We start from the raw sequence: 27,925 nt of genomic DNA, 5'->3' as shown, positions 1-27,925 counted from the left end.
AGATGGTAAAGCGTCTGTCTACAATGCGGGAGACCCGGGTTCAATCCCTGGGTCGGGAAGATCTCCTGGAGAAGGAAATGGCACCCCACTCCAGTACTCTTGCCTGAAAAAACCCACGGACGGAGGAGCCTGGCAGGCTACAGTCCATGGGGTCGCAGAGAGTCAGACACGGCTGAGTGACTTCACTTTCACTTTCATATTTTAAAAAGTGACCCTGTCTGGAGAAGCAGGTGCAGGAAAGCAGACAACTGGCAGAAAAAACACTCTGGCATCACCCCCAGTACCCCAGGCCCAGCGTTAAGGACCGCCTCGAGGTCTCAGACGAGTCGGGACCAAACAGCTCACTGGGCGTTGCGGAGCCGAGTGAGGGCTGCGGAGCCCCGCCAGCCGTCCTGGATGCCGTGGGGACACTTCCACTCTGCTGTGAGCGTCAGCGGCAGGCTTGCCCCTCGCTCTTTTCTCCTATGTGATCATCACAGAAACCCCCTCATCCAGTACTTAATAAAACTGATGGGGGGTGGTGTGCAGATAGCAAGGATGTCCCGGGCTGGAATTAAAGATTCCCCACCGGGCCTGAGGACTGAAACCTCAGGCAGAGCCGACTCATGGCTGTATACCACCCTGGGGCTGCCTGGGACTCACGTGGGGCTGAGAAACTCCTGAGTCACCCCGTCCGCATCTGAGGCTAAATCAAGATTTGGGGGAGGGTTGGGGGGACGCATGTTACTTCTCAGCCACTAAGCGTACAGAGGACAGCATGCCTTGTGTCTCCACGAGTGGACAGGCGAGGTCTTAGGCCAGCACCTGCGTGGGATGGATCAGTGTCAGAGCCCTGGGCGAGGGGTGGGCAGACCTGCGTACAGCCAGCCTCACCTCCAGCAGGCAGTGACCTGGAACTCCCAGCCATCCGGCTGTCTGTCCATCCGCTCACGGCACCTGCCCCAGGGGTGGCTAGGACCTCAGGCAGAAAGGCTTGCGTGACAAGCAGCCCAGAGTCCCACAAACCATAAGAGATCAATACACAACAGCTCAATTCAGTGCAGTCGCTCAGTCATATCTGACTCTTTGTGACCCCATGGACCGCAGCACGCCAGGCTTCCCGCCCATCACCAACTCCCGGAGTTTGCTCAAACTCACGTCCATCAAGTTGGTGATGCCATCCAACCATCTCACCCTCTGTCGTCCCCTTCTCCTCCTGCCTTTGCAACAGCCACTGTCATTCGCAAGAACTCACAGCCTGGCACGGCCAGTTTCCTGGTTAACAGAAATATACTTGATCTGGGGTGAAAGCTGCTTTAAGAGGGTCGTTTTGTGGGAGCACCAACTCTGCTGCCTTCCGCGACTCCTTCCCTGCACCAGCATCCTTCCGCGGCTCTGGGTGGCTGGGTGAGAGCAGGGTGCTGCCCCCTGGTGGTGGGAAGTAGACACTGTCCACAGGGGGCCTGTCGGTGTGGGTACCACCTGCTTAGGTGTCCCCTCCAGCCTGCATCTGCCCGCTTGTCCCTGAGGTCCCAGCCTGAGGACCCTGCGGATTTGAGGTCTGGGCCTTCTTACCCTTCAAGATGGACTCAGTCCTCGGACCTCATGCAGCTGCACCAGTCGGGTGCTTTGCAAAGGAGACCAGGGCTCACAGAAGCCTGCAGAGCAAGGGCCATGGTCACTGATCCTGCCGCCCAGTGAGTGGACTGAGACCGGGGGAGGTGGCCCGGCGGGGACGTGGATGCAACAAGAGGGAATCAGGATCCCCTGCGCGGCAGGACAGGGCAGGAGTGGGCCCTTAGACCGGGATGGGGTGGTTCGGGCCAGACCTCGTCACATAAAGAACTCTTGGGATGAGCTGTGAAGCCATGAAAAGAACTGGAGGGGCCTCAGGTACATGTTACTGAGTGATGGAAGCCAGTCTGAAGAGGCTACACACTGCACGACTGTGACCCTATGACATCATCAAGAAAGGCAAACTCACGCAGACAGTAAAAGATCAACGGGTGTCAGGGGCTGGGGGCAGGGAGGATGAACCGGTGGGCTCAGGGGATTTCAAGTGAAACAGTTCTGTGTGATCTCATGACGGTAAACACGCCTCACTGCGCTGAGCTGGGCTCAGTCGCCCACTCGTGTCTGACTCTGTGACCCCATGAACTGTAGCCCACCAGGCTCCTCCGTCCAGGGGTATTCTCCAGGCCAGAATACTGGAGTGGGTAGCCATGCCCTTCTCCAGGGGATCTTCCCAACACAGGGATCGAACCCAGGTATCCCACATTGCAGGCAGATTCTTTACCGTCTGAGCTACCAGAGAAGCCCAAGAATACCGGAGTGGGTAGCCAATCCCTTCTCCAGGGGATCTTCCTAACCCAGGGGTGGAACTGGGGTCAGATTCTTTACCAGATGAGCTACCAGGGAGGCCCATATATTATCATACGCTCATCCAAACGCAGAGAACACACAACACCAAGAGCAATCTCTGATGCTCGCTGGTGTGGACTTTATACCATAACGACATACCAGAACTAGCTCATCCATCATAACAAATGTAGCGCACACAAAGGTCACAGCAAATGTAACACGCAAAAGGTTAACAGGAGAAACTGGGGGTTTGGGGGAAAGTGTATGTGGGAACTCCCTGCTTACTGTTCAACTTCCTATAAACTGAAAACTGCTCCAAGAAAAAAAGCCTATTTTTTAAAAAAGTGAAAGAGAAAAACAGAGAGAGCAGGAACCACCACACTCCAGACCTAACCCCAAACCCAGCAGGTTCATTTCACTACAATTTCCAGATTGGCTCTAACATTTGGTTTAACAAGTCCCTCACTGCGATAATAACATGAAACATAAAGTCAAGTGGTAGGGATCAATCCCACGGGGCCGTGACCACTTAATCCCCCCCGTGATAATGAGATCCCAGCACGGGGAAGCCTTGCTGGGAATAAGAGAACAATTACCAGTAACATCAACACGGAACTCGCGTTCAAAGTGGAGGCACGTGGCTTCCTGGGTCTGACCTGGCAGCGCTGTGACCCTTCTCCTGTGACCCCTCCGGGTAGAATCCTGATCCACCAGCCAGGTCCAGGGCCTGGAGGATCCAGGAGAGCAGCTGGCAAGGCCGGGCTTGGGCCCACCGTCCGGGGGGAGGGGGCAGCTGTGTGACCTTGATGGCTGGTCGAGCTCTGGGAAGTCTCAGATCTGTAATGTGGAGCCTGGTCTCAGGAGGCACCGTTTAGAATCAGGTGAAGTGGAGAGAGCGCGGATGTGATGACTGACAGGTGTCGCCGACCAACAGCTGCTGGCTTAGTTCTCCTGGGTCCCGGGGGAAACCAGTCACTCAGGGTGGGGAGGGCAGAGGCTTCGAGAAGGGGAAGGGGACCTGGAGCTCCTGGGGGCCACACCTTTGCTCACCCCAAAGCCTCATCAACAGCCTGTCCTGGCTTTCTCTTCCAGCCAAATGGGATCCACCCAGACCCAGCCCTGAACCTTGCTGGAGCTCGACGTGGGGAGCAGTCCTGGCCGCTGAACCCCACAGGCACCGCTGCCAAGGTTGATGTCAGCCTCCCAGCCCATGTCCACCGCAGTGGGGGGCCCCCAGGACACCGGGCCAGGGCATCAGGGGGCCTGTAGATTTCCCTTCCGGCTGGTTTACCCACCAAACATTCCGTTCTCCGCTTCACTTCCTTGGCACAGACCTGCCAAGTGTGACGATCTCCCACTTGGTTCAGAGAAATTCACCAGCCTGGCCTCCTTCAAGACTCGTGAGCAAACGTGTCATGCGTTCCCATCGTGGGACCTGGAAGCTGCTGAGATGCCGCCTGAACACGTGTCCACTGCCTCCCCTCCGCGGGATCCTTGCTTGTGCAGGAGCATGGAGGGCTGGCCTCCTCCTGCCTCAGAGCATCTACCCCGACCCTTCAGTTCAGTTCACTTCAGTCGCTCAGTCATGTCCGACTCTTTGCGACCCCATGGACTGCAGCACGCCAGGCCTCCCTGTCCATCACCATCTCCTGGAGCTTGCTCAAACTCATGTCCATTGAGTCGGTGATGCCATCCAGCCATCTCATCCTCTGTCGTCTCCTCCCGCCTTCAGTCTTCCCCAGCATCTTTCCCTTGCCTTCTCGGTGCCCCAACCATGGAAACCACCGCAGGTCGCCGCGACTTCATTCTGGCGGCAGAACTGCAGGCTGCTCGGCCAAAGTGTGAGCAACTCCCAACTCCAGCCAACAAAGCCTTCTTGTTCACCGTTCAGTCATCCACCCAACAAACGTCTGAGACCTACTATGTGCCAAGATCCCACAGGAACAAAACAGACCCAGTCCTGGCCCTCACTTGATCCATACCCCAACCCTCCCACGGAAATGGCCTGTCACCCCCATTTTACAGATGAAGATATGGAGGCTTCCCTAGTGTCTCAGACAGTAAAGAATCCACCTGCAATGCAGGAGACCTGGGTTCCATCCCTGGGTCGGGGAGATTCTCCTGGAGAAAGGAATGGCTATCCACTTCAGTATTCTGGGCTGGAGAATCCCAAGGATAGAGGAGCCTGGTGGTTACAATCCACGGGGGTCGCAGAGTCAGACGCAACTGATTGCTGAGTACACACAGAGGCTGAGAGATGCCTGGGGGCTTTCCCAAAGCCACGTGGCTGGATTAGGGACTCGACCAGGGTCCCTGCTGCTCAGGTGTCCAATATCGCCAGCCCCTTTGCCACCTGCTGGTCTGCAAGTCCCAATCACGCACTTGCTTGTTCACCAATCAGGAACAGAGGAGCTGCTGGGCATTCAGGGAGGCGGGTGTGCAAACTGGCCAGGGACTGGTGTGGCGGGACACGTGGGGCCTGGCGCGTGGAGGTGGGGGCGGGCGCCTCCCTTGTTCCAGGGACTCATCTCATCTCTCGCGCTTCAGACAGCAAAGCACACGGCACTGTGGCGTCCTTGGGGACTTCTCTGACTGTGTATCTCTGCTCTCCCTCAAAGCCTCTACACTTGGCCCTGTCCCTTCCTGAAGGGTCTGGTTAACACTGGACCCCGAGCAGGCACTGCTGGTTTGGCCAAGGACCAATAGCCGGTGTTCAGCTTATTTTCCAGGCTTCGCTCTCAGGGTAAATCCACTTCACTATCGGGACGTGGAGTCCCTGCATCCTCGGGGAATCCAAGGGGAACCCAAGCTCCATCAGCGTGATGGTTTTGCAGCACTCTCCATCTTGCTCTCTGTATCACGCCAACAGCTGGTGTGGGGTTTCTGCATTTTATAAGTCCGCTCTAATATTGAATAAGCTTTATATGACCGTGCGTCACAGCCTCTCCTGGGGCTCTGATGCACCCAGAGCAGGTCCCAGGGGCTGAGTTCTCACCTCCCCTCTCAGGCTTTTCTTTCTAACCATGACAGTGAGCACAGAAGTACCGAGGGAGGCTACGGGGCTGCGGGCAGGTGCTGCGGGGAGGTGGCAGTCAGGAAGGGCTTCCGGGAGGAGGTGACACGCGCTGCACAGGCATCTTCAGGGCAGCAGCAAGCGCCCATCACCACCTCCTCTCCTGGGCCAGGGGCCAGGTCTGAGAAGCGCAGCTCCCTCGGGCCGGGTACCAGCGCAGACAGAGCACGGGGCGCTCAGCCAGGCCCGGCTGGGCGACGGCGCTCACACACCTGGCGACCACCAGCACCCCTGCAGCGAGCGCAGCCTCCAGCACAGGGGTTTGTTCAGACTGGCTCTCTAAACAGGGAGTTGACGGCACGAAGACCTCAGGGGGTCTGTCTCCACTGCCCTCAGGACACTCTTTACAGGTCGTCCGGATCAGGAGCAGACCTGGCCTCTCCTGCTGTTATGTGTTGCTAAATCAAACCAGAGCGCCTGTAGTCACTCCCCATCATCACCTCCTTAAGGGCTGGCTGCGAATGAAACCGGGAACCACGATGCGGCTCTCTGACCCAGCCCGTCCCGCCGAGGCCGTGGGCAGCCCGAGCCCAGTGAGCCGGCTGCAAGGGTCTCTGCACTGCCAGGCCTGAAGCCTCTGCAGACACATCCTTCGTCCATCCTCGGCGAGGCTGCGGTGGTACCGGCTCCCTGCCGCGCTCCGGCTGGCACGGGGCAAGGAAGACATGGTCCCCCACCCTGAGGAGCTCACACCCAAGGGCATGGAGGTGGAGACAGACGTGGGAACCCCTTGCAGGAAGCTCATCGCACTGACGCTGGCCCCCGGGCACAGGAATGTTCACCGAGACCCATCCCCAGGCCTGAGTCTATAATTTCACGAACGAACGGCAGGGGCCCGCTGGGGTGCCATCGCTGTGCGAAGCTGCGTGTGCTCTTAGATTCCCAACAAGCGTGATCTCTGTGACCCCCGTGCAGCCCCCTGTCCTCCACTGAGCCCTGGACCTGCCCCGTGGCCAGACGGCGGCTCCCCAAAGCCAGTGACGAGCGCCGCTCTGCCTGGGGCCTCAGGCCTGGAACCGGGGTTTCAGCACAAGTGTCTGTAGATAGAACTGATCACATGACTGACTGGATGTGTAAAGACAGCCGAACACCAGCCCCAACTGCAGGTTCCTCTCCCACAAGGCTTGACCCTCCTCCCACTCAGCGGTGAGCTCTGAGACCCTCCCCGGGACCTGGGTGGACCTTTGCCACTGCCCTGACCCAAGTCACAGTAGCCGCAGACTTCTGCCTGGCTTCCTAGGTTGCCAAGTGTGGGAACCCGGCGCCAGGCTGTGGGGAAGCCCAGATCACCCGCACGTCCCCCAGGCTTGCGAGTCGGGTCGCCTCCAGAGATGCCAGTCCCCAGGGCTTGAGTCACCCCAGGCTTTCTTGCTTTCCAGCTGAAACCACAGACGCCGTGGAAGAGAGATAAAACATTCCCACGGAGCCCCTCCTCGGAACCTGTGAGTGTCACAGAACGCTTGTCTGATGCCATGAAGGTTTGGGGCGGTTAGTTACGCAGCCATAGAAACCCAGAACACCATGCCAACCCCCAGCCCAGGCAGCCCCACGCGGCGTCTGTACCAGGTCCCCTCTCCCATCCCTGCACCTGCCCCGCGTGAGGTCTGCTCCAGAGACGGCAAGGTCACCGCCTCCACAGCCAAAGTCCCATGGATGCTGGCCTTTCTGACCCAGGAAAGGAAGTGCCCAGTCTGATGTGACCTTGACTGGAGTCGTCACAACCACCCGGCGAGGTGGACATCCTTACACACATCTGGCAGAGCTAGAAACTGAGCTCCGAGAGGTCGGTAACCAGCCAAAAGCCACGCGGCCAGAGGGGTGGAGCTGGGGTTCAGCCCCAGGTCGGCCTCCCTCCTGGTGCTCTCAGTTCAGCTCAGTCGCTCAGTTGAGTCCAACTCTTTGTGACCCCACGGTCTACAGAACGCCTGACCTCCCTGTCCATCACCAACTCCTGGAGCTTACTCAAACTCACGTCCATCGAGTTGGTGATGCTATCCAGCCGTCTCATCCTCTGTCGTCCCCTTCTCCTCCCGCCCCCAATCCCTCCCAGCATCAGGGTCTTTTCCAATGAGTCACCTCTTCACATCAGGTGGCCAAAGTGTTGTGGAGTTTCAGCTTCAAATCAGTCCTTCCAATGAATACTCAGGACTGATTTCCTTTAGGATGGACTGGTCAGATCTCCTTGCAGTCCCAGGGACTCTCAAGAGTCTTCTCCAACATCACAGTTCAAAAGCATCAGTTCTTCCATGCTCAAGGCAGCTGCAACCCAGGACCAGCCTCCTCTGCCAGCTGCAGGCTCCACCCACTGTGGTTCCACCCACGACAGGCTCCACCCATAAAGATTCCACCCAGTCACAGCCCCGCCCACGGCAGCTTCTCATTCTGGGTCCTCAGCCGCTGCTGGGCTGCACCCACCTCCCCTTGCTTTTCAAGAAGACAGCTCCTCGCTTGATGAGATTGCTTTGCTCCCAGCAGCTCTGAGCTCTCTTTGCACTTGCTGCTCAGTCGCTCAGTCGTGTCCGACTCTTTGTGACCCCATGGACTGCAGCACACCAGGCTTCCCTGCCCTTCACTTTATCTCCTGAAGTCTGCTCAAACTCACGGTCACCGAGTCAGTGATGCCATCCAACCATTTCATCCTCTGTCATCCCCTTCTCCTGCCTTCAATCTTTCCCAGCATCAGGATCTTTTCTAATGACTTAGCTCCAATACTTTGGCCACCTGATGCAAAGAACTGACTCATTGGAAAAGACCCTGATGCTGGGAGAGGTTGAAGGCAGGAGAAGGGGACAACAGAGGATGAGATGATTGGATGGCATCACCGACTCGATGGACGTGAATTTGAGTAACTCTGGGAGTTGATGATGGACAGAGAAGCCTGGCGTGCTGCAGTCCATGGGGTTGCAGAGAGTCAACTGAACAACTGAACTGAACTGAACTGAAAGCTCTTAGAGGCCAAAGTATTGGAGCTTCAGCTTCAGCATCAGTCTTTCCAGTGAATACTCAGGGTTGATTTCCTTTAGGATTGACTGGTGTGATCTCTCTGCCCTGGGACGAGTTTATCACCTTCTGGATCTGGTTCCAGAAACGGGTCCTGCCTGCTCCAAATTCAACCAGGGCCACCCTAGCCAGTTCCCACGAAGATGCCACACCAAAATCCCCCAGGCGGCTGGGCCCAGCTGCTCAGCCAGGGAGACGCCAGCTTAGGACTGCAGGCCAGTTGTCCCGGCCCCAGCGACCAATGGCAAAGCTCAGGCAGAGTTCAAGCGGGGAAACCCCAGATTGCTGCTTCATGCAGGGACAGCCCCCCAGCCCACACGACAAGCCCCCGCCCACACGACACCACCACCGCCCACGCGATGACCCCACCATCCGCGGAAAGAGGAACCTCCGTGGACTCCCAGCCGGTGAGGATAATGGGAGACCACACAAGAGAACCGCGTCCCCCGCACATGGGAGTCCTGGCCCTCAGCTCCTCGCAACGTGACCGGGGCCTGGAGGGAGGCGCACAAATTACAGTGAGGCCACTCGGTCGGTCTATCTCCAACACGACTGTGTCCTAATAAACAGGAAACTGGGGCAGAGACGCACAGAGGTTCGAGGAGTGGAGACGCAGGGAGGAGTCGGCCATCGGCACGCCAAGACAGGCCCCATCCCCGCAGACCTCGGAAGGAGCCCGTGCAGGGGACAGCTCGACTTTAGGCCCCTGGCCTCCAGAGCCGTCTGGGAAGAAAGGTCTGTGGGATTTGTTCCCGTGGCCGCCAGGAGTGGGAGGCAGTGCTGGGCACTTGCCACTCCGCTGTCCCCCGAGCCTGTCTTCCTCTGCACGGGGGGACAGTCACGCTGCCCCAGGCCGGGCTTCTGCAGACTGGCACGTGGTAGGGGCTTTGCAGGGGGTGGTGTCTGCTGGTAGAGGGGTTGCCCCCCACCCCGAGGCAGAAGCTGAGAGAACACGGCAGTGAGCAACCCCACGCCTAACCCCCGGAAGCTCAGGCTGCCCACGGTGGGGCGCCCAGCTACCTTCGGCTCCAGCTTCTGGCAACTCACAGACTCCTGAAGCTTCGAGCAGCTGGCCCAGGCGCCCCGGCCACCCACGTCCCTGGAGGGTGTTATTTCATCGCCGGAAGAGCTGCCTTCCTGACCGGCAAGGCATCTGAGTATCTCACGGGCGGCACTCCGGAAGGTCAGGGCTTAGGTGGGCATCTGGGCCCGTCCCCCACCCCAACACAGGGGGAAGGCAGAGGGCAAGTGTGAGGCCAGGCCAGGGCCAGGGCTTGGGTCCCTGGACTCCCAGGCCAGAGCCACCGCGTGTCCCCCATGTCACCTCGCCGTGGGCCAGGCGGCCACCGCTGGGCCAGCCAGGGACCTCGTCTGGGTCCTCAGCGTACGGCTCAGGCCCAGCTCACAGCAGGTGCCCCACGAATATTTCTGATGTCTGATGGGAAACAGGGGTGCATTTGGTGACTCAGAGCACAGAACGGCGCCCTGCGGGGGTGAGAAGTAACAGTCTGAGTGACAACATCAGCTTTCGGCTCCTGGGCCCGGACTAACGGCCAGACACGGCGCTGGGCGATTCCCACCAGTGACCCGGGTCACAGAGCCGGGAGTGGGCATACGGCACCGCGGGGACTGTAAGTCAGGCCTGCAGGACCCCAAGCCCCGGCTGTCAGCTCCCACTGGGGGGGTCTGTGCGTGCTGCAGGCATCGCTTCAGTTATGTCTGACTCTTTGCGACCCCCATGGACTGTGGCCCGCCAGGCTCCTCTGTCCATGGGATTCTCCAGGCGAGAATACTGGAGTGGGTTGCCATGTCCTCCTCCAGGGGATCTTCCCAACCCAGGGATTGAACTCGCATCTGTCTGCATCTCCAGCATTGCAGGTGGATTCTTTACCCACTGGGCCACCTGGGAAGCCTGAGGGTCTGTGAGGGCTGTGCTAATCCTGCCAGGGACCCTCACTCTCCAGGCAGAGTGGGGGGTGCAGCCAGCTGGGGGACTGGCCGATACGCTCCTTGTGCACGCGGGCCGCTCAGAGTCAGAAGCTGCCCCCCTCTCCTGCCCAGGCCCCTGGAGATGGGGCTGCAGCCTTGGCCTGGAGACACCAGCCACCTGATGGGGACCCAGCTGCCCCTCAGGTCACCATCGGCAAGTCCCCATGACCCAGAAGAGCCCTTGGCTTTGAACCCAGCAAGGATGGCACAGGCGTCCGAGAGGTCACCATACCCCTCCCCCAGCCTCTCCTCTGCTGTCTACCGCCCAGAGCCTGCTGCCGACCCATCACTTAAAGTCCAATTATCCTGTTCATTCTGCACATCAGGGAACATCCTCTCTTGACCATTCTCAGATGGACAAACAGGTTCCAAGGACCGAAGCAGCTTCCAGGCCGGAACCGGAAGCCCAGTCTCTCTGAGTCTTGCTCTCCCCTCTGTGGCATTCTGGGCGGGCTTGGGGGTAGAGGAGACAGGTGAGGGGCAGAGGGCAGGGAAGGGACCAGCTCTGGGGGCGGCGGGCCCACCTTGGACCTAACTCGCTATGTGGCATCTTCCCGGGGTGTCCCTGCTTGGCAAACCTTCCTGTCCACGGCTGTGTTCATGGACCTGAGCAGCCCAGCAGCTGCTGGCTCATAGCCTTGGCAAAAGCACCCATTTCACCTGCCGTCAGGCCAGCACCATCTCCCGTGGTGGAAGGGCCCTCCTTCACCTGAGCCTGGAGCCCAGGCTTTCTGTGTCCTTCCCGGGGCCAGCAGCCCTTTCTTGGGGTCTCCATTCCCGGCCTGACCCTCCTCCAGGGCCTGGCCTCGTGGCTCCGTACTTGCCACCCAGATACTTGCCTGGTAGACAAAGACCCTCCTCCCCCATGTCACGAAGTGGCTTCCCGTGACCGAAGCATGCAAGACCCACAGCAACGTTCAATTTAAAACTCCTCCGACCTGTGCCTTGGGGCCACGGCACCTCCGTCCACGACGTGCACAGGATTCCAGACCCACGAGGAAGGCCAGCCGTATAACCCTTGTGTTTCTCCACAAAGGGTGGACCTTACGAGCCTCCTTGGTGATCTGTGTTGCAAACGAAGGGGTCTCAGCTGGGGTCTGAAAATCTGGGCTGGACGATCCTCAACCAAGTAAGACACCCCACCCACTGGCTTTGGTGCTGCCTGGCCCCCGGCGGGAGTCTGTGGACGGAGCAGGGAGGGATGGGGGCTCTGGTATCTGCTGGGTGGTCTTGCAGGAGCTCCAGTCTCCTCTCCTTTCTCGGAGGGGCCGCCAGGGCCGGGGGAGCGTAGCAGGGACAGCAGCTGGCCTGCGACTTCCGAGGGCAGGCTCTGGCCCCAGTGGCCACCGAGAAATACCACAACTCTCCTTTCTGCCTGGCTGTGGGCTCCGCACGCCAACTGGCTGGAGATGCACGCTCACCTCCCGCAGCATGCTGGTGGGGAAACCGAGGCTCAGAGAGGCTTAGCAACCGGCTGAGATCACACAGCTTGCAACCAGCAGGGGAGGGATTCAAGCCCAGGTCTCTGTGTGACCGGCCTGGTTTCCCATTTCTTCTGGCTTCCCCGCCCTCCCCACTTCCTTTGGCCTTCTGTCCTTTCGTGTGTTCTCCACCAAACCACTGGTCCAAGGAGGGTGATGGGAGGGGAAGCGTGTCCTGTGTGTGTGTCTCGTTAGAACTGGGTGTCTGGATGGTTGTACGTTCATAGAGGTGTGCCCACCACCACAGTCAACTTCAGAATATTTCCACCCCTCTGAAAAGTAAAGCCTCTGCCTGCAAAGAGGGAGACCCGGTCTTCCCTTCCTGGGTCGGGAAGGTCCTCTGGAGAAGGAAATGGCAACCCACTCCAGTACTCTTGCCTGGAAAATTCCATGGGCTACAGTCCATGGGGTCGCAAAGAGTTGGACACGACTGAGTGGCTTCACTTTCACTTTCGCCCATTACCATCCCTCCCCATCCCCCCTTCCCTCTGCTCCTGGCAACCAATGGACCTTTCCGTCTCTGTAATGGGTTTGCCTACTCTGGACATTTCATATAAAGACAGACATACCACACGTGGCCCTTTGTGTCTGACTTCCTCTATTCAGGTTAAGGCTTTCAGGGTTCATCTGTGCTGCAGCAGGGGTCAGCACGCCGTAACTCTTTACGTCCAAATAACTGTCCACTACAGGAGCCCACCTCATGGCCTCCGGGGTGGTCACCACCTTGGGGCTGTTACATGTAGTCTGCTCTGGGCGCTCCGGCACAGGCCCTTTCGCGAGGACGTTCCCCTTTCCTTACTGGTCATACGGTAAGGCTGCATTTAACCGTGTGAGGAACTGCCAGACCGCTCCCCTAAGAAGCTGCACCACTTCACTCTCCCACCAGCAGCTTCTCCACGTCCTCGTCAACATCGGTTACCGCTGGTCCTTTTCATCACGGTCACCCCGAAGGGCTTCCCAGGTGGCGCCGTGGTACAGAATCCACTGGCCACGCAGGAGATGCAAGAGATACAGGTCCACTCCCTGGGTCGGGAAGATGGCAGGGGCTGAAGGAGGAGGGCCTGGCAACCCACTCCCGCTTTCTTGCCTGGAGAGCCCCCTGGACAGAGGAGCCTGGCGGGCTACAGTCCACGGGGTCACAGAGTCAGACACGACTGAGCGTGCACTCACCCTGACGGGCGTGAGGTGTCTCTCACCGTGGCCTGGGTCTGCATCTCCTGAGAGCTGCCGATGCTGAGCATCTTTTCATGTGCTTGTTCACTAGCTGGATATTGTCTTTGGAAAAATGTCCATTCAGATCTTCTGTTCATTGAATTTGGCTTTTTCTGATTGAGTTATAAGAGTTGTTTATATATTCTGGACAGGCTTCCCAGGTGGTGCTAGGGGTAAAGAATCCGACTGCAATGTGGGAGACCTGCGTTCAATCCCTGGGTTGGGAAGATCTCCTGGAGAAGGGAAACGCTACCCCCTCCAGTATTCTGGCCTGGAGAATCCCATGGACTGTATAGTCCAGGGGTGCAGAGTCGGACACGACTGAGCGACTTTCACTTTCATGTATTCCAGAAGGGCCTCCCAGGTGGCGCTAGTGGTAAAGAACCCGCCTGCCAATGCAGGAGACAGAAGAGGTGCGTGTTCGACCCCTGGGTCAGGAAGCTCTGCTGGAGGAGGGCATGGCAATCCACTCCAGTATTCTTGCCTGGAGAATCCAATGGATAGAAGTGCCTGGCGGGCCACAGTCCATAGGCTGCAAAGAGTCGGGCACAACTGAAGCGACTTAGCACGCACGCACACACTTGTTCTAGACACAAGCCCATCCTCTGATACATGATTGGCAGACGTCTCCTGTTCTGTGGTTTGTGCTTTCATTGGTTTCATAATGCTCTCTGCAGCATAAGACTGCTTCATTTTAAAGAAATCCAGTGTATCTTTGTCTTCTTGCTTGTGTAGTTAGTGTCATTTCTAAGAAACCCCCAAGACCACAAATCCTTACCCTAATAAAATATTTTCTTCCAAAAGTTCTACCATTCTTTAACTTTTAACTCTTATTACGATTTTACATAAATAGGGTCACCTCTCCCTCCCTGGCACTTTTATCACAAGATGCCATTTCTTTGTGAGTCTGGAACAACAGGCTTATCTCACTGGGTTTGCGCAGCTTTTAATATCACGATTGTTTTGCCCGTTGTCCGGTGAGAGCAGGGTGTGAAGGACACCGAGTCCTCAGCCGCATGGGGAGACCCGCCCAGCCACCGGCCTGGAAATTCCATTTGAGAAGCGAACACTGTCACATGTCTCAGCTCCTGGAATGTGCCGGGGTTTTCAGAACAATCCAGTCCACAGTGCAGGTCGGGGGATGTTATCTGACCCCCAGCCAGCCGGGGCTCTAAGGCCAGGAGCGAGACCTCCATGTGTGGCTGCGTCCAGCCAGCCCGGGGAGGCGGCGGCACCCACAGCTACACATGTGGGGGGACCAACATGGAGAGTCTGCTAGGGGGCTTCAGGGCACCCCGGGAGGGGAGAACTGTAAACACCCCTATTTTACGGAGGGGGTCCAGAATGTGCCTCTCCCCCTACCCCAGAGCAAGACAGCGCCCAGACCAGGCCCACAGTGGGATCAGGCCAGAGGCAGGTCCGGCTTCAGACCTTCGCTGCAGCTCACCCGGCACCCTGGGGGCTACTTCCTGCATAAAATCCCCCCTGAGCCTGCAGAGTGTGGGGTGCTGACAGGGACACACGGACGAGGGTCCCAGATCCTGCCTCCAGACAGACAGAGGACTCCAGAGGCGGGGACTCTCTGCCCAGCTGCCCAGAGACAGGGTCTGCTGGGCACTGAGCCTCGTACCAGGACGGAGCCCTGAGGGCCAGGCTGGGAGCCCTTCAGGATGGAGACTGGACCCTGGCTGGAGCCCCCCAGCCCTGCACACCTCAGCTCTCAGAGGTTCTCCCCGCTGCACCCCACGTCTCCGCTCGGGGGGTCCAGGCTTGTTCCCCTGCGCAACAACCCCCCCGACTCCATCTCCTCCTCCAGCTCCTCCCCCTGCCCCAGAGCTTTCTTCCCGTCATCTGTCCATCCACATCCGAGGTGGGGCTGGAATGGATTGGAAGCTCCTTAGCATTTCTTTCTACCTTGATAGGCCCTGCTCTTCACATCAATGGCAGAAGGACCGAAGTCATGACGATATTTCTTAAGGCCGGTTTCTCAGCCTCAGGCCCAACCGACACTCTGGGCTGGACCACGCTTCTGAGGGCCCGCGCCGTGTACCACGGGGAGCTGAGCCTCAACCACCCCCCCCAGGGGCCTGTGGCACCCCATCCCCCGCCAAGCTGAGACCATCAGAAGTGGCTCCAGTCAGGGCCAAACGCTGCCCCCCCTCCCCCGGGAACAAAGTCAGCCTTGATTGAAGACAGAACCACCGGCAAAGAAGCAAAAGGCAGGGGCAGGGAGGCACAGGCTCAACCCAGAGCAGGGGCCCGACAGCATCACCCACCGCCGTGTGCCTGCCCAGACCCTCCCCTCCCCGAGCCTCAGCTTCCTCATCTGTAAAATGGGTCACCACACAGGGTGGTCACCAAGAGCCCAGAGGAGAGTCGCCGAGGCCGGGCACAAAGCAGGCACGCGTCAGCTCCGGCCGCCTCTGCCTGCATACACGGCAGAGCTCACGCTGCCTCCCCTCGGGTTGGACCCTGGGCTTTCTGGGGGGCCTGGAGACTTCTGGTCAGAACAGAAGCCTTCCTCCCGGGCCGATGGTCAGAGCGGTGAGGGCAGTGTGGGCCTTACCTGTCCCTCCTCCAGGCATCCCCATGGACTGTGACCTCCGCGAGTCCGGCCGGCACCCGGGAGGCCGTGGGCGGGCAGCAGCTGGCCGAGGGCTGGAGCCTCTGCGGCCAGCACAGCCCTCGGGGGACACGCCAGAGGGTCACGAGGCAGCTGCCATGCTCATGCCCGAGGAGGGCCGGGCTGAGCCCTGCCCGGCACACGGAAATAGACTGCCACCCCGCTCCAGAGACGCACCTGTTCCCGGGCGTCCGGGAAAGCGGCTTTGCAAGGGCAGTGGGGGTGGGTCCCGGGGAGCTGGGTCCGTCTGCGGCCCCGCATGCCCCCCCAGCACTTCCTAGCCCTTGCCCGCATCCTGGGGACCAAGCCCCACAGCTGTGGCCTCTCCCTCAGTCTACAGACAGAAACCCCCAAAGGCTCTGGGGCAGTGGTAGGGGGGGTGCTTCCCTCCAACGCCAGCTTCTGGGGGCTCCGGGCGACCCGGGCTAGCATTCACATCACTGCCATCTCGGCCCCCGAACTCACAGGGCTGGCTTTTCTCTGTATGTCCCTGCGTGTCCTTTTCTGTCTCTTACATGAGAACACCAGTCACCGGATTTAGGGTCCCCTCTCTCGCAGGAGGACCTCCTCTCCATCCTTACTCTGATTACCCTGCAGAGACCCTATGCCAAATAAGGTCACACGTGAAGGTTCCGGATGGACATGAACGTCGGGGCGACCTACTTAACCCACTCTGCAGCCCCCGTGTGCCAGAGGGGAGGAGACTCAGGCTTGAGACACTCGGGGGGGCCTCTAGGCATAAAGGCAGCGTGAGAGACCCCTCGTCCCCTGGGTGTCCCCTGTGGATGCCTCTCTGTGACACTCGGCGTTAAGCTCTCCGGGGGCAGAAACGCCCTGTGACCCATGAACCACACGAGCAGGAAGGCCTGCTTGGCCCCCAGCACGTGGCCCCTGAGAACCTGCAGGTGTTATCCTGGCTAACCGCGCGTGTGATGGCCTAGTGGCCGCGGGCCAGAATCCCACAGCGGAGAGGCTCAGTGGCCACGCCCTGGAGCACGGGCCGTATTTTCCAGCACTCAACTGCAGCGGCTTTCGGGGCGGGGGGGCCACATCAGCCCTCCACCTGCAGCCAGCAGAAAGCACCTCATCCGCTCGGCTCTGACGAGTCAGAGCGGGCGCTGGCCGCCGACGGGGACTCTCCCGCTCTGATCTGACATTCGATAGCCACACTAGGTCTTCCCTGGGGGCTCACACGGTAAAAAATCTGCCTGCAGTGCAGGAGACCTAGGTTCGATCCCTGGGTCAGGAAGATCCCCTGGAGAAGGGAATGGCTACCCACTCCAGTATCCTTGCCTGGAGAATCCCATGGACAGAGGAGCCTGGCGGGCTACAGTCCTTGGGGTTGCAAAGAGTCAGACAAGACTGAGTGGCTAACACTACATGACTAATCGCACTGGTCTGAACCTCTCCGCCCGGTGGACGGGGGGTGGTAAGCACAGGGCTGCAGGCAGCATCACGCCAGGCCGGCCCCCGGGTCCCGCCAGTGGGTACAGATGATGCATCCCAGGAAGAGAAGGACAGCCCCGCGGGCGTACAGAGGAGAGCTTCTCTCCACTCACCTATTCTGCAGCTTCTATGCCTTGCTCGGGGCTGAAATGACCACTGTGCTGGTGATGGCGACAAAGACAGCAGCCACTGCTGAGCCCCCAGCCAGCCCCGCACCCGAGGCAGGGACCATCACGTCCCTACTTCCCCTGTGAGGACACCGAGGCAGAGACGGGGGGAGCTGGGCCAGCTCTAGTGAACAAGAGAGACTCGCAGGCTCTGAGTCTGAAAGTCAGCGGGAGAAGAAGGGAAACCCGGCGACTGGTGCTTGACCAGTGGGTGATACGACCAGTCGGGGCATCACAGGAGCGGTGAGCGCCCCTGGGGGCCTTGAGGGGATGCCCCGGCAGAGAGAACCTGGGGTGACTCAGAGACCAGCAGGTGGAGAGCTGCTCGACTCCGGGACGGAGGTTGGAGAGGGGAGACGGTGAGCTGATGTTCCCGGCAGGACGACACCCTCGGCCACATGAGGCTCTGCTGGGGTGGGAAGGTGGGCAGCGGCCAGGGCAACAGACCTTCCATCAAAACCCTGGGTCAGTCTCACCCTGAGAACAAGGGAGGCTGGGGTCTGCCCAGGCAGAGAGTCGTCGTAGCAGGAACCACGGGTAACGTGCATTCACAGGGCAGGCGCCGCTCCCGCCCGGATTCAGCGTGGCTCAAGGCCCCCTCGGAACGACGGCCTCCCTCTCCCATGCATCCCAGCAAAGACGGCTTGGACATGAACCCCAAGCCCGCTGCTCCCTGGGGAGCGCAGAGGCCAGCTGCCTTGCCTTCCAGCCTCACCTCCCCAGGGCTGGTGCCTCCCCCACCAGGGTCCCACCCCGGGCCTGATGCCTCCTGTCCATCTGGGCTGGGGGGGCCAAGACCCCTACGCATGGCACGAGTGGCCACAACACTGCCAGAACGGCCTCCCCGGAGATGGGAACCTAGGCCCCTGGGACCCTGGGGCAGAAATCCGCCCCGGGCCTGGTTCAGCTGGCCTGATCTGGTGTTCGCTGACCACACTAGGCCTTCCCTGGGCTCCGTGCCTCTCCAGGTATCTGCCTGACCGACCCTCAGCTCCGGGCACCTTCCCCGCCCACCCGGCCTGGCCTGCACCAAGGCCCCCGTGGAGCCCAGGGCCCCCACCACAGGCCATGACTCACCAGGGCAGTGGCTGCCAGGCCCATGGGGGACTGCGCTTGGCTTGTGGGGGCGCCTCCCCTGCCCACAGAGGCTCCAGGGGTCCGGGACCCAGGCCTCCTCTCCCACGGCCTCAGGTAACCCCAGGACCAGGGGTGGGGGGGCTGCCTGGGCCCTGCCCCTCTTCCGTATCTGCTCTGGGGGGAGGGGGCAGGAGGGGCAACAGAAGGCAGCGCCCACGGGGAGGGCGGGCCAGGGCCGCCCGGCGTCATCGTGGGAGATTCCTGCCCCGCGGCCTCTCCAAAGTCCCCGTGCGCGCTCAAGGCGGAGGACCAGGACCCCGGTTAGCCCAAGCTAACGGTGGATGTGCACGTCCCCTCCTGGGATGGCGACCAGCTGGGGCTGTGGGGGAGCGGTCCCCCCACCCCGGACCCTGCAGGATGAGCCCCCATCTATCCCTCTGAGGATGCGGGGTGAGGGGTGAGGTGGGACGTTGTCCCTTCCCCACCCGGAACCTTCCAGACTGATTCTCAGGGACAGCCGCAGAGAGGCAGAGCCGAGCCCTGAAAACCCACGAACGGCTGCGTCCAGGGCACGGGGACCGGGCTCTGCCGCCGGCGGGCAGCTTCCACACGGCTCCAGCATCAGCGCACAGAGAGGCGCGTCTGCCAGGCGGTGGCCCCACATGCAGAGGAGTACGCGCCTGCAGATGGGCCGGGTCCAGGCCCCCCCTGCTCCTGCCCCCTCACCAGGGTCCCCTCCGGGGGCGGAGAGCTCTTCTGGCCCCGTGACTTGACGTCAGCTCCTGTGTCTGGCTTGGTCACTGCATGCACGCAAGTGGAAGCGACCGCCTGCGGGCTCAGGCGTCACACAGCTCCCTCCGCTCTTCCTGCATGGAGCGCATCCCCCAGGCCAGCCCGACGGTCCCAGGAGGAAGGTGGAGGGGGGACACGGCCAGCCCCCTGAGAGCCCGGTCTGGTCAGCTGAGCTGACCGGCCAGCCCACAGGCCCCAAGCCAGGATGACTGACTGCCGATTTAGCCTCTGAGCTCTGGGGTTGTTCATTCCACAGCGTACTAGTTTCCTATAAATCAGCACGAACTGGTAAAACAACAGTTCTGGAAGCCGGAAGTCCAAACTCGGTACCACGGGGTTGGGATGCAGGTGTGTGTGGGCAGGGCTCCCTCGTGGCCCGGGGGGAGGAGCCTTCCTGCCTCTTCCAGCTCTGAGGGACAGCCGGCATCCTTGGCTCACGGTGGCATCACTCCATCTCCACCCGCCCTGCTGGCCCAGCCCCTTATCCTCTGTCTGTCTGTCTGTAGCCTCCCTCTGCCCCTCTAAGAGTCACTGTGATGCCTTTAGGATATCATGCAGATAATCCAGGATAATCTCCCCAGTGCAGCCTCCTTACCTTAATCCCACCTGCAAAAACCCCCCTTTTTCCCCAAATACTCACAGGTCCTAAGATGGGGATGTGATGTATTGGGGTGGGGGAGCATTTTTCAGCCTGCCCCCGACACAGTGATAGTTTATACGATATGTGAAGATGTAACAGATTTTTTCTTTTCACCAAACAATACTTCGCCCTATTACTTGGGATGTGCTCTGCTATTTTCCTTTCTTTTTCCAGACTGGGTCTGTTCTTTTTCTATTCAATTCAACCTCTTATGTAACAAAGGCTGCTGTGACCCACTAAACCGATTTCACACCCACAAATGGGTCGCCACCTGCAGTGGAGAAAGTTCCATCCTGACTTCTACGCCTGTACCCCTGCCAGAGTGGGGGGGCCAGGCAGAAATGACGGTGATTTAAAGAAAAGAGAGAAACGCGCTCTTCCTGGACACAGGGTGGGTGGGACTGCAAGAGCCTGGAAGGACCCCCACATGCGAGGACGTGATCCAGGCCTCCCTGCCCCATGGACGGTCCTCCACCTGTGGCCGCAGCAGGCTGGATCCAGCCAGAAAGGCAAGGGGGAGGGTGGTCCCAGGCGGCTTCGGTGGCTCCACTTGCATCCCCGAGCCCCTGACTGCCCCCCTCCCCGCACACTCCCTGCCCCACATTCCAGAAAAATTCTTCACCCCTAACAGCCCCACTCTGTGTCCACACAGCCCCGAGCCTTCCCAACTGAGGCCCACTTGCATCTTCATTGCCGAACGCTATTTAAAAAGATGAGAAACAAATGAAATCAAGGGCTTGAAAACTTTATGACACGTGGGTCCTGGTTTTTCAGGTGAGTTTAAGGCAAGGAAGACACCACTGCTTTCTCAGGGGCATAAAAATTAGCTTTAAAGGGATCTGAGACATCGTCCAGTCCCTGGACAAGGATTCCTTAAGATCCAGCCAGGCCTCTCCTGAGCACTCAACCCCCAGAGCCATCGGAGTGCTGGACACCTCCACCTGGAAGTCCTCCAGGAGCCTCACGGTCGGAAAAGAGAATGTCTCACCATGGCCACCCTCCCTCGCCCCCTCTCCCCACCCTCCAACAGGGCCACACATCCCACACCCACACCGCCGCCCAGCTGACTGCCTTCTGAAACTCAGGCAGCCTTGCGTCTGCCGCCAGCTCCATCTCTCAGTTCACTGTGTGCCCTGGGCCCATTGGCGTCACCTCTCGGGGCCTCAGTTTCCCGTCTGTATAATGGGGGTGCCTGCCCGCCGGGCTGCAGAAAGACTGAAAGAGATGATACATGTGAAAGCGCCGGGCGCCTCGCATGGCACATGATGGGCACTTGGTGAGTGGCATCCCTCCGTCCCAATTCCTAACTGTATGAGTTTGGCCAAAACAAATGGCCACAAACTGAGCGGCTTAAGTTACAGAACCCTATTCTCTCATGGTCTGGGGGCTGGAAGTCCCGAATCAGGGTGGAGCAGGGCCGTGGTCCCTCGGGAACCCCCAGGGGAGAGCCCTCCCGGCTTCCTCCTGACGCGGGTCGCGGGCGATGCTCGGCGCGGAGCGGCAGCCCTTCAGCCTCTGCCTCTGCGGTCCCGGGGCCCGCCTCCCGTGTCTCTGTGTCCGTGTCTCCCTTCCTCGTCTCATCAGGACGCCCTACTCCATGTGACCTCATCTCAACGAGCCACATCTGCAACAACCCTATTTCCAAATAAGGTCACGTTCACAGGGACCAGAGTCGGGACTTCAGCACCACGCTTCGGGGACACAGCTCAGCCCAGAACACAGACCTGCCGTCGTCACCAACACCCTCTGTGGTCTTGGGGCAGCGCATGCCACACGTCGGCGTTGCCCTTAGGCTTTCTCCCTCCTTCCCCGGGCTGCCCCTTCTCTCGGTTCCTCCCACCCACCCCCTTTCTCACCTGGTTGAGACCCTGCCCCCATCCCTCCTCCCTGCCAGGCTGACCTCCGGGTCCCCAGCATGGAGCACCATGTCTGGGGCGGGGGGCTCAGGAGGCCTCCTGGATGGAGACCGAACTCCGCGTCCCAGACGCCAGCCTGGACCACGTCCTTTCATTCCACTGTTCTCGTCTATGCACACGTCAGGGGAGCTGAGCTCAAAAGGGGCCACACCTCAGCCCGCCACCCCCCATAGCATCCGCACCACTGTCTACAACACGTATGCCCCCGAGACAGCAAGTCCAAGGTCCCCCTAAAGCGACAGAGAGCAGGGACCCCCAAGGCATCAGCCAGGAGGTGGCTGCAGTTGGACAAGCCCAGACGCCCAAGGGTTGAGCGAGTCAGAGGCTGTCCGGTCTGGTCACGGAGGAGCAGACGCCCTGAGCAGGGTGTTCTGTCGGGGCAGGCGGGCCGGCCGTCAGCTCTGAGGCTCCCACCAGGAGCTGGCAGGCTGGCAGGGCGACAAACACAGTCAGGCAGGCACACGAACGCGCAGGCTCATCCTGCGATCAGCGTGTAACGGGAAGGAAAAGCAGGAGCAGGGCCGGCGGCTGCCGCAGGGTGTGAGGGTCGGGGGCCTCCCGAGGGAGGAGAGGATGCTGAAGCTGACTTCAAGGGCCGAGAGAAAACTTAAGAGCAGGTGGACGAGTCCAGCGGAGGAGTCAGCAAGTGGGAAGGCGCCCGAGGTGAGGAGGAGGCTGCCCAGAGGCCCGAAGGAGGCCCCGCAGGATGAGAAGGGGAGAGGGTCTCGGCGACCCCTTGAGCCTGGCGAGCAGGGAGATCGCCGGTGAGGATGATCGGAGGTGACCTCGCCTCTGTCTTCCGATTCACAGACGCCCCCTCCTCAGCCCACACTGTGTCCCCCGCCCAGCAACACACCTGGACGCAGCCCCCGCGCCCCTGGCCTGCCCCCTGCCTCCAACACACACACACACACCCGCTCCTGGGCCCCACCACCCGAGCTCACATGGAGAGCGATTCCTCGTCCCGGCCGGACAGAGCGCAGGGCACGCGCCCATCGCCCTCCTGGGGCAACACAGACGGACAAGCGGCCCCACAGAAAACCACAACGGAGGGAACAGCAGACTCACAGAAGCACAAAGGGCCGGGACGCCAGAGCAACGCCCTCGGCGCCCGGCGGGGCGGGGAAAGCAGGGAGGGGCCCTCTCCCCATCCGCTGGCGAATCTGAGCAGGCGAAAAGTGCCCAGTGCTGGCCCGGGAGGGGACGGGGGCAAGAGACTCGTGTGTCCGTCGGGTGAAGCTGTGGCCTGGACCCGCCTCCGGGGACAGTGGTTTGGCAGACAGACGACATTCCCATTTCACATTCCGCTTCTGGGCAGACGTGTAAGCTCCACTCACAGGTCTGTCTGCACACAGGTGCAAAGCCACGGGTGCAGGAGTTCTCACCCCGGCTGGATGCAGGCGGGCGCTAAAAGCCTGACCGCGCACGGGACCAGCGGCCCTGCGGGCTCCTATGTGGGGAGCCGCCACACACAGCCTCTCGCCAAAACACGCTCAGCCCGAAGCCCATCACCAAGGAGCAGAGACCCGCCCAGCTCGGAGAGGGTGCGATCCACAGGGAGACAGGTCTGGACTCTCTAAGTGTCGGCGGCATGAACGGAAAACTAAAGGAAACAAGTGGGAAGAACATCCCGGAATAACAGAGACCAAAGACAGGGACATGTTAACCGGCTGTGGTGTAGACCCCAGCCTGGCTCCTGGAGGAGAAAACGTAGACAAACATCTGTAAAGGGGCCCTGTGGGGAGGGGGCGACAGCAAATGGGGATTTTCTGTGGCTGATATTTGGGTACAGACATGTGCTAAGGCCTGGGAGTTACGATGCAGCCAACTTTCAAATGGTTCAGGAGAGAGAGACAGAGAGACGGCCAGAGCAAAATGAAGCAAGATGTTAATAGTTAATGCATTCAGATGAAAAATTATCACAAGGTATTCATTGTACTGACCCTCCAACACCAACAATTTTTCTATATGCTTAAAACCTTTCAAAAGAAAGATCTGGGGGAGGAACTGATGAAGAAGGCAGAACCGTCCAGGAACAGGATAGACCATGACTGGCTACCTTTATCCTCATGGATCCTGGAAAAATACTGCAGCGACAGAGACAGGCCCGGCTCAGAGCACCTGGCCCTGGGCTCAGGGACCCCTCCGCCCTCCGCCCCCCACCTGTAGCCAGAGTCGGCAAATGCGTGGCTTGCACACACGCACACAGCCACGGCCGGCACCTGTGGCAGGCGTGGGTAGTCCATCGCCGGTTCTTTGCCTCTGAGTGATTTGGTCTCCATCCTGTGAGCTCCGAAGGGCGGGACGTATAACCGAGATGCATCTCGCCCGGCCCAGCCCAGGACAGGGAGGTGAGTGGACCCGCTCAGGGTCTGATGAATGAACCAATAGCTGGGAGAACGGACAAAAGCACAGGGGAGACTGGGCGCCCCACGGGAAAGGTGAGGGCGTGGGTTCTGAATGTGGAACCCCATCCCCCCACCCAGCGTCCTGGCACGATGCCCAGATGCTGGTGTGACGGGAAGTCCCTTCACCCCGCTGGCCTCAGTTTCCCCATCTACACCCGGGACGGGAGGAGCGCACACTTCTCTGGACAGTGGGGAGGGACCAGTGGAGGCCCACACGTGCAGGGCTCTGCCCTGGTCTGTTTGGGGCAGAACCACGGGACCACCTGCCCCAGAGCTGCTGCGGTAAAAACCCAAAGCGTGTATTCGCACACCCGTTATCATAACAGCGTCACTCACAACAGCCAAAGGGGCGAGCCGCCCCAGCGTCCACGGTCACGTCGCTCACAACAGCCGAAGGGGCGAGCTGCCCCAGCGTTCACGTCACACAGATGGATAGACAAACTGTGGGCTCTTCGTGCAATGGAATATTATTCAGCTTCAAGAGGAAGGAAGCTGACACGGGCGACCACACAGATGAGTCCCAGGGACGCTCTGCGGAGTGAGACAGGCCGGTCACAGAAGCACAGCTATTACAGGGCCCGACTGACGTGAGGAGCCTGGAGCAGACAGAACCCCAGAGGCAGAAAGCAGAGCGGGGCTCGCCAGGAGCTGGGGGTGGGGGTGGGCTGGCCGCTGTGTCCTGGGGCTGGAGTTTCAGCCTCACAAGAGGAAATGGGTTCAGGAGGTGCTGGCGGCGATGGCCGCACCAGCGACTGTATTTGATGCCGCAGAACTATACACCTCACAGCGCTTAGGAGGGTAAACTTTATCTTGTGTTTATTTTACCGCAGTTTAACTTGCCCAGTGCCTAGGGCAGCAAGACTTCTCAGCAGTAGCGTGTTGGAGGGGTGGAGCTCTGCCTGAGGCCAGGGGAGGAGGGGGCCTCACCCACTGACCCTGCTCGGGTCCACTTTGTGGGCTGGGGCCCCTCGTCCACTGACCCCACCGGCTCCGCTTTGTGGGTCGGGGTCCCTCACCCTCTAGACCGGCATCTCTGCGTCTCTAGACCATGGGGTGGGCTGCGGGGAGGTACAGCCATGCCCCCGTGAGTCACGTCCGCGGGGCTAAGGGAAGCGGAGGAAGGAAGACGCAGGATGCTTTTCCATCAACGTGGCTAAATTTATCCCTCGCTAACCCGGCAGCGTCCCATGCTGTGGCCTTGGGTTCAGCTGCAGCTTTCCCCGGCATGGCCGGGTTCCCGCTCAGGCTCCAGGGAAGCGAGGCTGCCCCGCTGGACAGGGACGCTTCCTGGGTCCTGGGAGCTGTGGCCTGGGGTCCCCTACCCCGACACGCAGGCACAAGGCAGGACATTCCGACACCCGCTGCAACACGAGGAACCTGGAGGACGCTACGCTCAGTGAAAGAAGCTGGCCACAAAAGGACAAGCTCCGAGGCTCACCTGCGCTTCTGCGTGGGCCCGACAGCCTCCAGATCCACAGGGAAAGCAGAACTGAGGGTGCCAAGGGCGGGGGGACGGGAGGAGTGGAGGGCGGGCGATGAGGAGTGACTTCGTGGGGACCGTTAGCTGAGAAAGAAGGAAAAGGGCCAGAGATGGAGGGTGGTAAAGGTCTCACAGCAACGGGCGACGTGCGTAAAAACAGCTAACGTGACGTACTTTAGATTATGTGTCTTTTACAAGATGAGACACGTTCACGCAGAAACGCCTACTTAGTGCTGGAGAAAGAACCTGGCCAAACAAACCAGAGAAAACCCAGAGCCGCCGGCAGCCGCTGAGAAGGACTGTTCGAGAGCACGTCCTACTCGGGGGCGCTGCCGGGGTGGCGTCGGAGGGGCGCGCAGGACGCGGCCGGAGGCTTCGTGGGCAGGGTCCACGCAGATCGGAGAACCAGCCGTGGGGCCGGGGAGGGGGTCACAGGCCGCTCCCTCCTCAGTCCCCTGTTCTTGCAAAAATGAAAGTCTGTCTGGTTTATTGCATGATTAATGATAATAAAACAGACTCCAAGAAACTCAAGTGAGAGTGAGACCCCTAAAACAGGTCAGGTCCCGCTATTTGGGACTTCCCAGGTGACGCCAGCAGTCAAGAATCCTCCTGTCAGTGCTGGAGGCACAAGAGATGCGGGTTTGATCCCTGGGTCAGGAAGATGCCCTGGAGTAGGAAATGCCAACCCACTCCCAGTATTCCTGCCTAGGACATCCCATGGACAGAGGAGTCTGACGGGCTACAGTCCATGGGGTCACAAAGAGTCGGACACGACTGAGTCCACAGGCACCCTGTTTAAGATCCCTGGTAGCAGAGGATGGCACCCAGAAATATGTGGGATGAACACGAGAGCCAGTGGTCATTTCAAAAGAGAGATGCCTGGGGTCCAGCCTGCCAGTTTGGAGGGTCAGCTGCGAGGAACTTTGGAGGATGAGCAGACGCTGAATCAGAGCCCAGGAGACCTGGGTGTGTGAGCAGGGTCTTCTCAAGCCTCTTTTCTCATTAAATCGACGGCATTAGTCAGAATAGCTGCTATTAAAAAGTCTACAAACAATAAATGCTGGAGAGGGTGTGGAGAAAAGGGAACCCTCTTACACTGTTGGTGGGAATGCAAACTAGTACAGCCACTATGGAAAACAGTGTGGAGATTCCTTAAACAACTGGAAATAGAACTGCCGTATGACCCAGCAATCCCACTCCTGGGCATACACACCGAGGAAACCAGATCTGAAAGAGACACATGCACCCCAATGTTCATCGCAGCACTGTTTATAATAGCCAGGACATGGAAGCAACCTAGATGCCCATCAGCAGATGAATGGATAAGGAAGCTGTGGTCCATATACACCATGGAATATTACTCAGCCCTTAAAAAGAATTCATTTGAATCAGTTCTAATGAGGTGGATGAAACTGGAGCCTACTATACAGAGTGAATTAAGTCAGAAAGAAAAACACCAATACAGTATATTAACACATACATATGGAATTTAGAAAGATGGTGACAATGACCCTATATGCGAGACAGCAAAAGAGACACAGATGTAAAGAACAGACCTTTGGACTCTGTGGGAGAAGGCAAGGGTGGGATGATATGAGAGAATAGCATTGAAACATGTATATTATCATATGTGAAATAGATCACCAGCCCAGGTTCGATGCATGAGACAGGGTGCTCAGGGCTGGTGTACTGGGATGGCCCTGAGGGATGGGATGGGGCGGGAGGCGGGAGGGGGGTCAGGACGGGGAACAGATGTACACCCGTGGCTGATTCATGTGAAAGTATGGCAAAACCACTACAATATTGTTAAGTAATTAGCCTCCAATTAAAATAAATGCATTTTAAAAAAAATCAGCGGCTCTGCCTGCTTCCCTGTGGACACTCCTACAAGGTCGGGTACCTGACCTGCAGCTCTTGCTGTCTGCACACCCCCTTCTCCTGTGACCCGGGAGGCCGGGAGACAGAGAGCCCCGGGCTCGAATCGAAGCTTTGCCTTGTTCAGCTGTGACCTCAGCCACCCCTCGCGCCCAACCCCTAAAGCCCTGAGCAGTTCTGAGGAGTCTAACCAGGTCACAGATACCTGAGTGCGCAGAGAAGTAACAGCCCAAGTAAACGCGAGCTGGAATCCTATGGCTTTTATAAGACTTGGGAAGACCCACAAGTCTGGGCCCCAGACGTGGCCGGCAGTTAATTACCAGCTCCCTGGACCCTCCTCGGCAAGACCACAGCCCACGGGGCCTTGCTCAGAGCTGGCCCTGCAATTCATTTTCCTCCCGCAGCA

The 27,925-nt window shown here is 59.4% G+C and overlaps 1 protein-coding gene across 22 annotated transcripts in view; it reads right to left on the bottom strand.

Annotated features, from left to right (window-relative positions):
• Positions 1 to 27,925, bottom strand: part of ABLIM2 (actin binding LIM protein family member 2) — a 158,830-nt gene that overhangs the window by 115,327 nt on the left and 15,578 nt on the right. For 21 of the 22 annotated variants that reach the window (XR_010660292.1, XR_010660290.1, XR_010660291.1 and 18 more), the window contains exon 1: positions 15,662 to 15,737. The exons of the other annotated variant lie outside the window; for it this stretch is intronic. Coding sequence is in view for 16 of the 21 variants with exons in the window: in XM_065914449.1 (XP_065770521.1) it covers positions 15,662 to 15,686 (25 nt within the window). In the remaining 5 variants the exon portion in view is untranslated. Of the gene's footprint in view, positions 1 to 15,661; positions 15,738 to 27,925 lie in introns of those variants that run through there. 22 annotated transcript variants of the gene reach the window in all.

The sequence above is a fragment of the Muntiacus reevesi genome, chromosome 22 (genome assembly GCF_963930625.1).
Source record: "Muntiacus reevesi chromosome 22, mMunRee1.1, whole genome shotgun sequence".
NCBI lineage: Eukaryota > Metazoa > Chordata > Mammalia > Artiodactyla > Cervidae > Muntiacus > Muntiacus reevesi.
The sequence above is the reverse complement of the archived record's forward strand: the minus strand, read 5'-3'. Positions and strand labels throughout refer to the sequence as shown.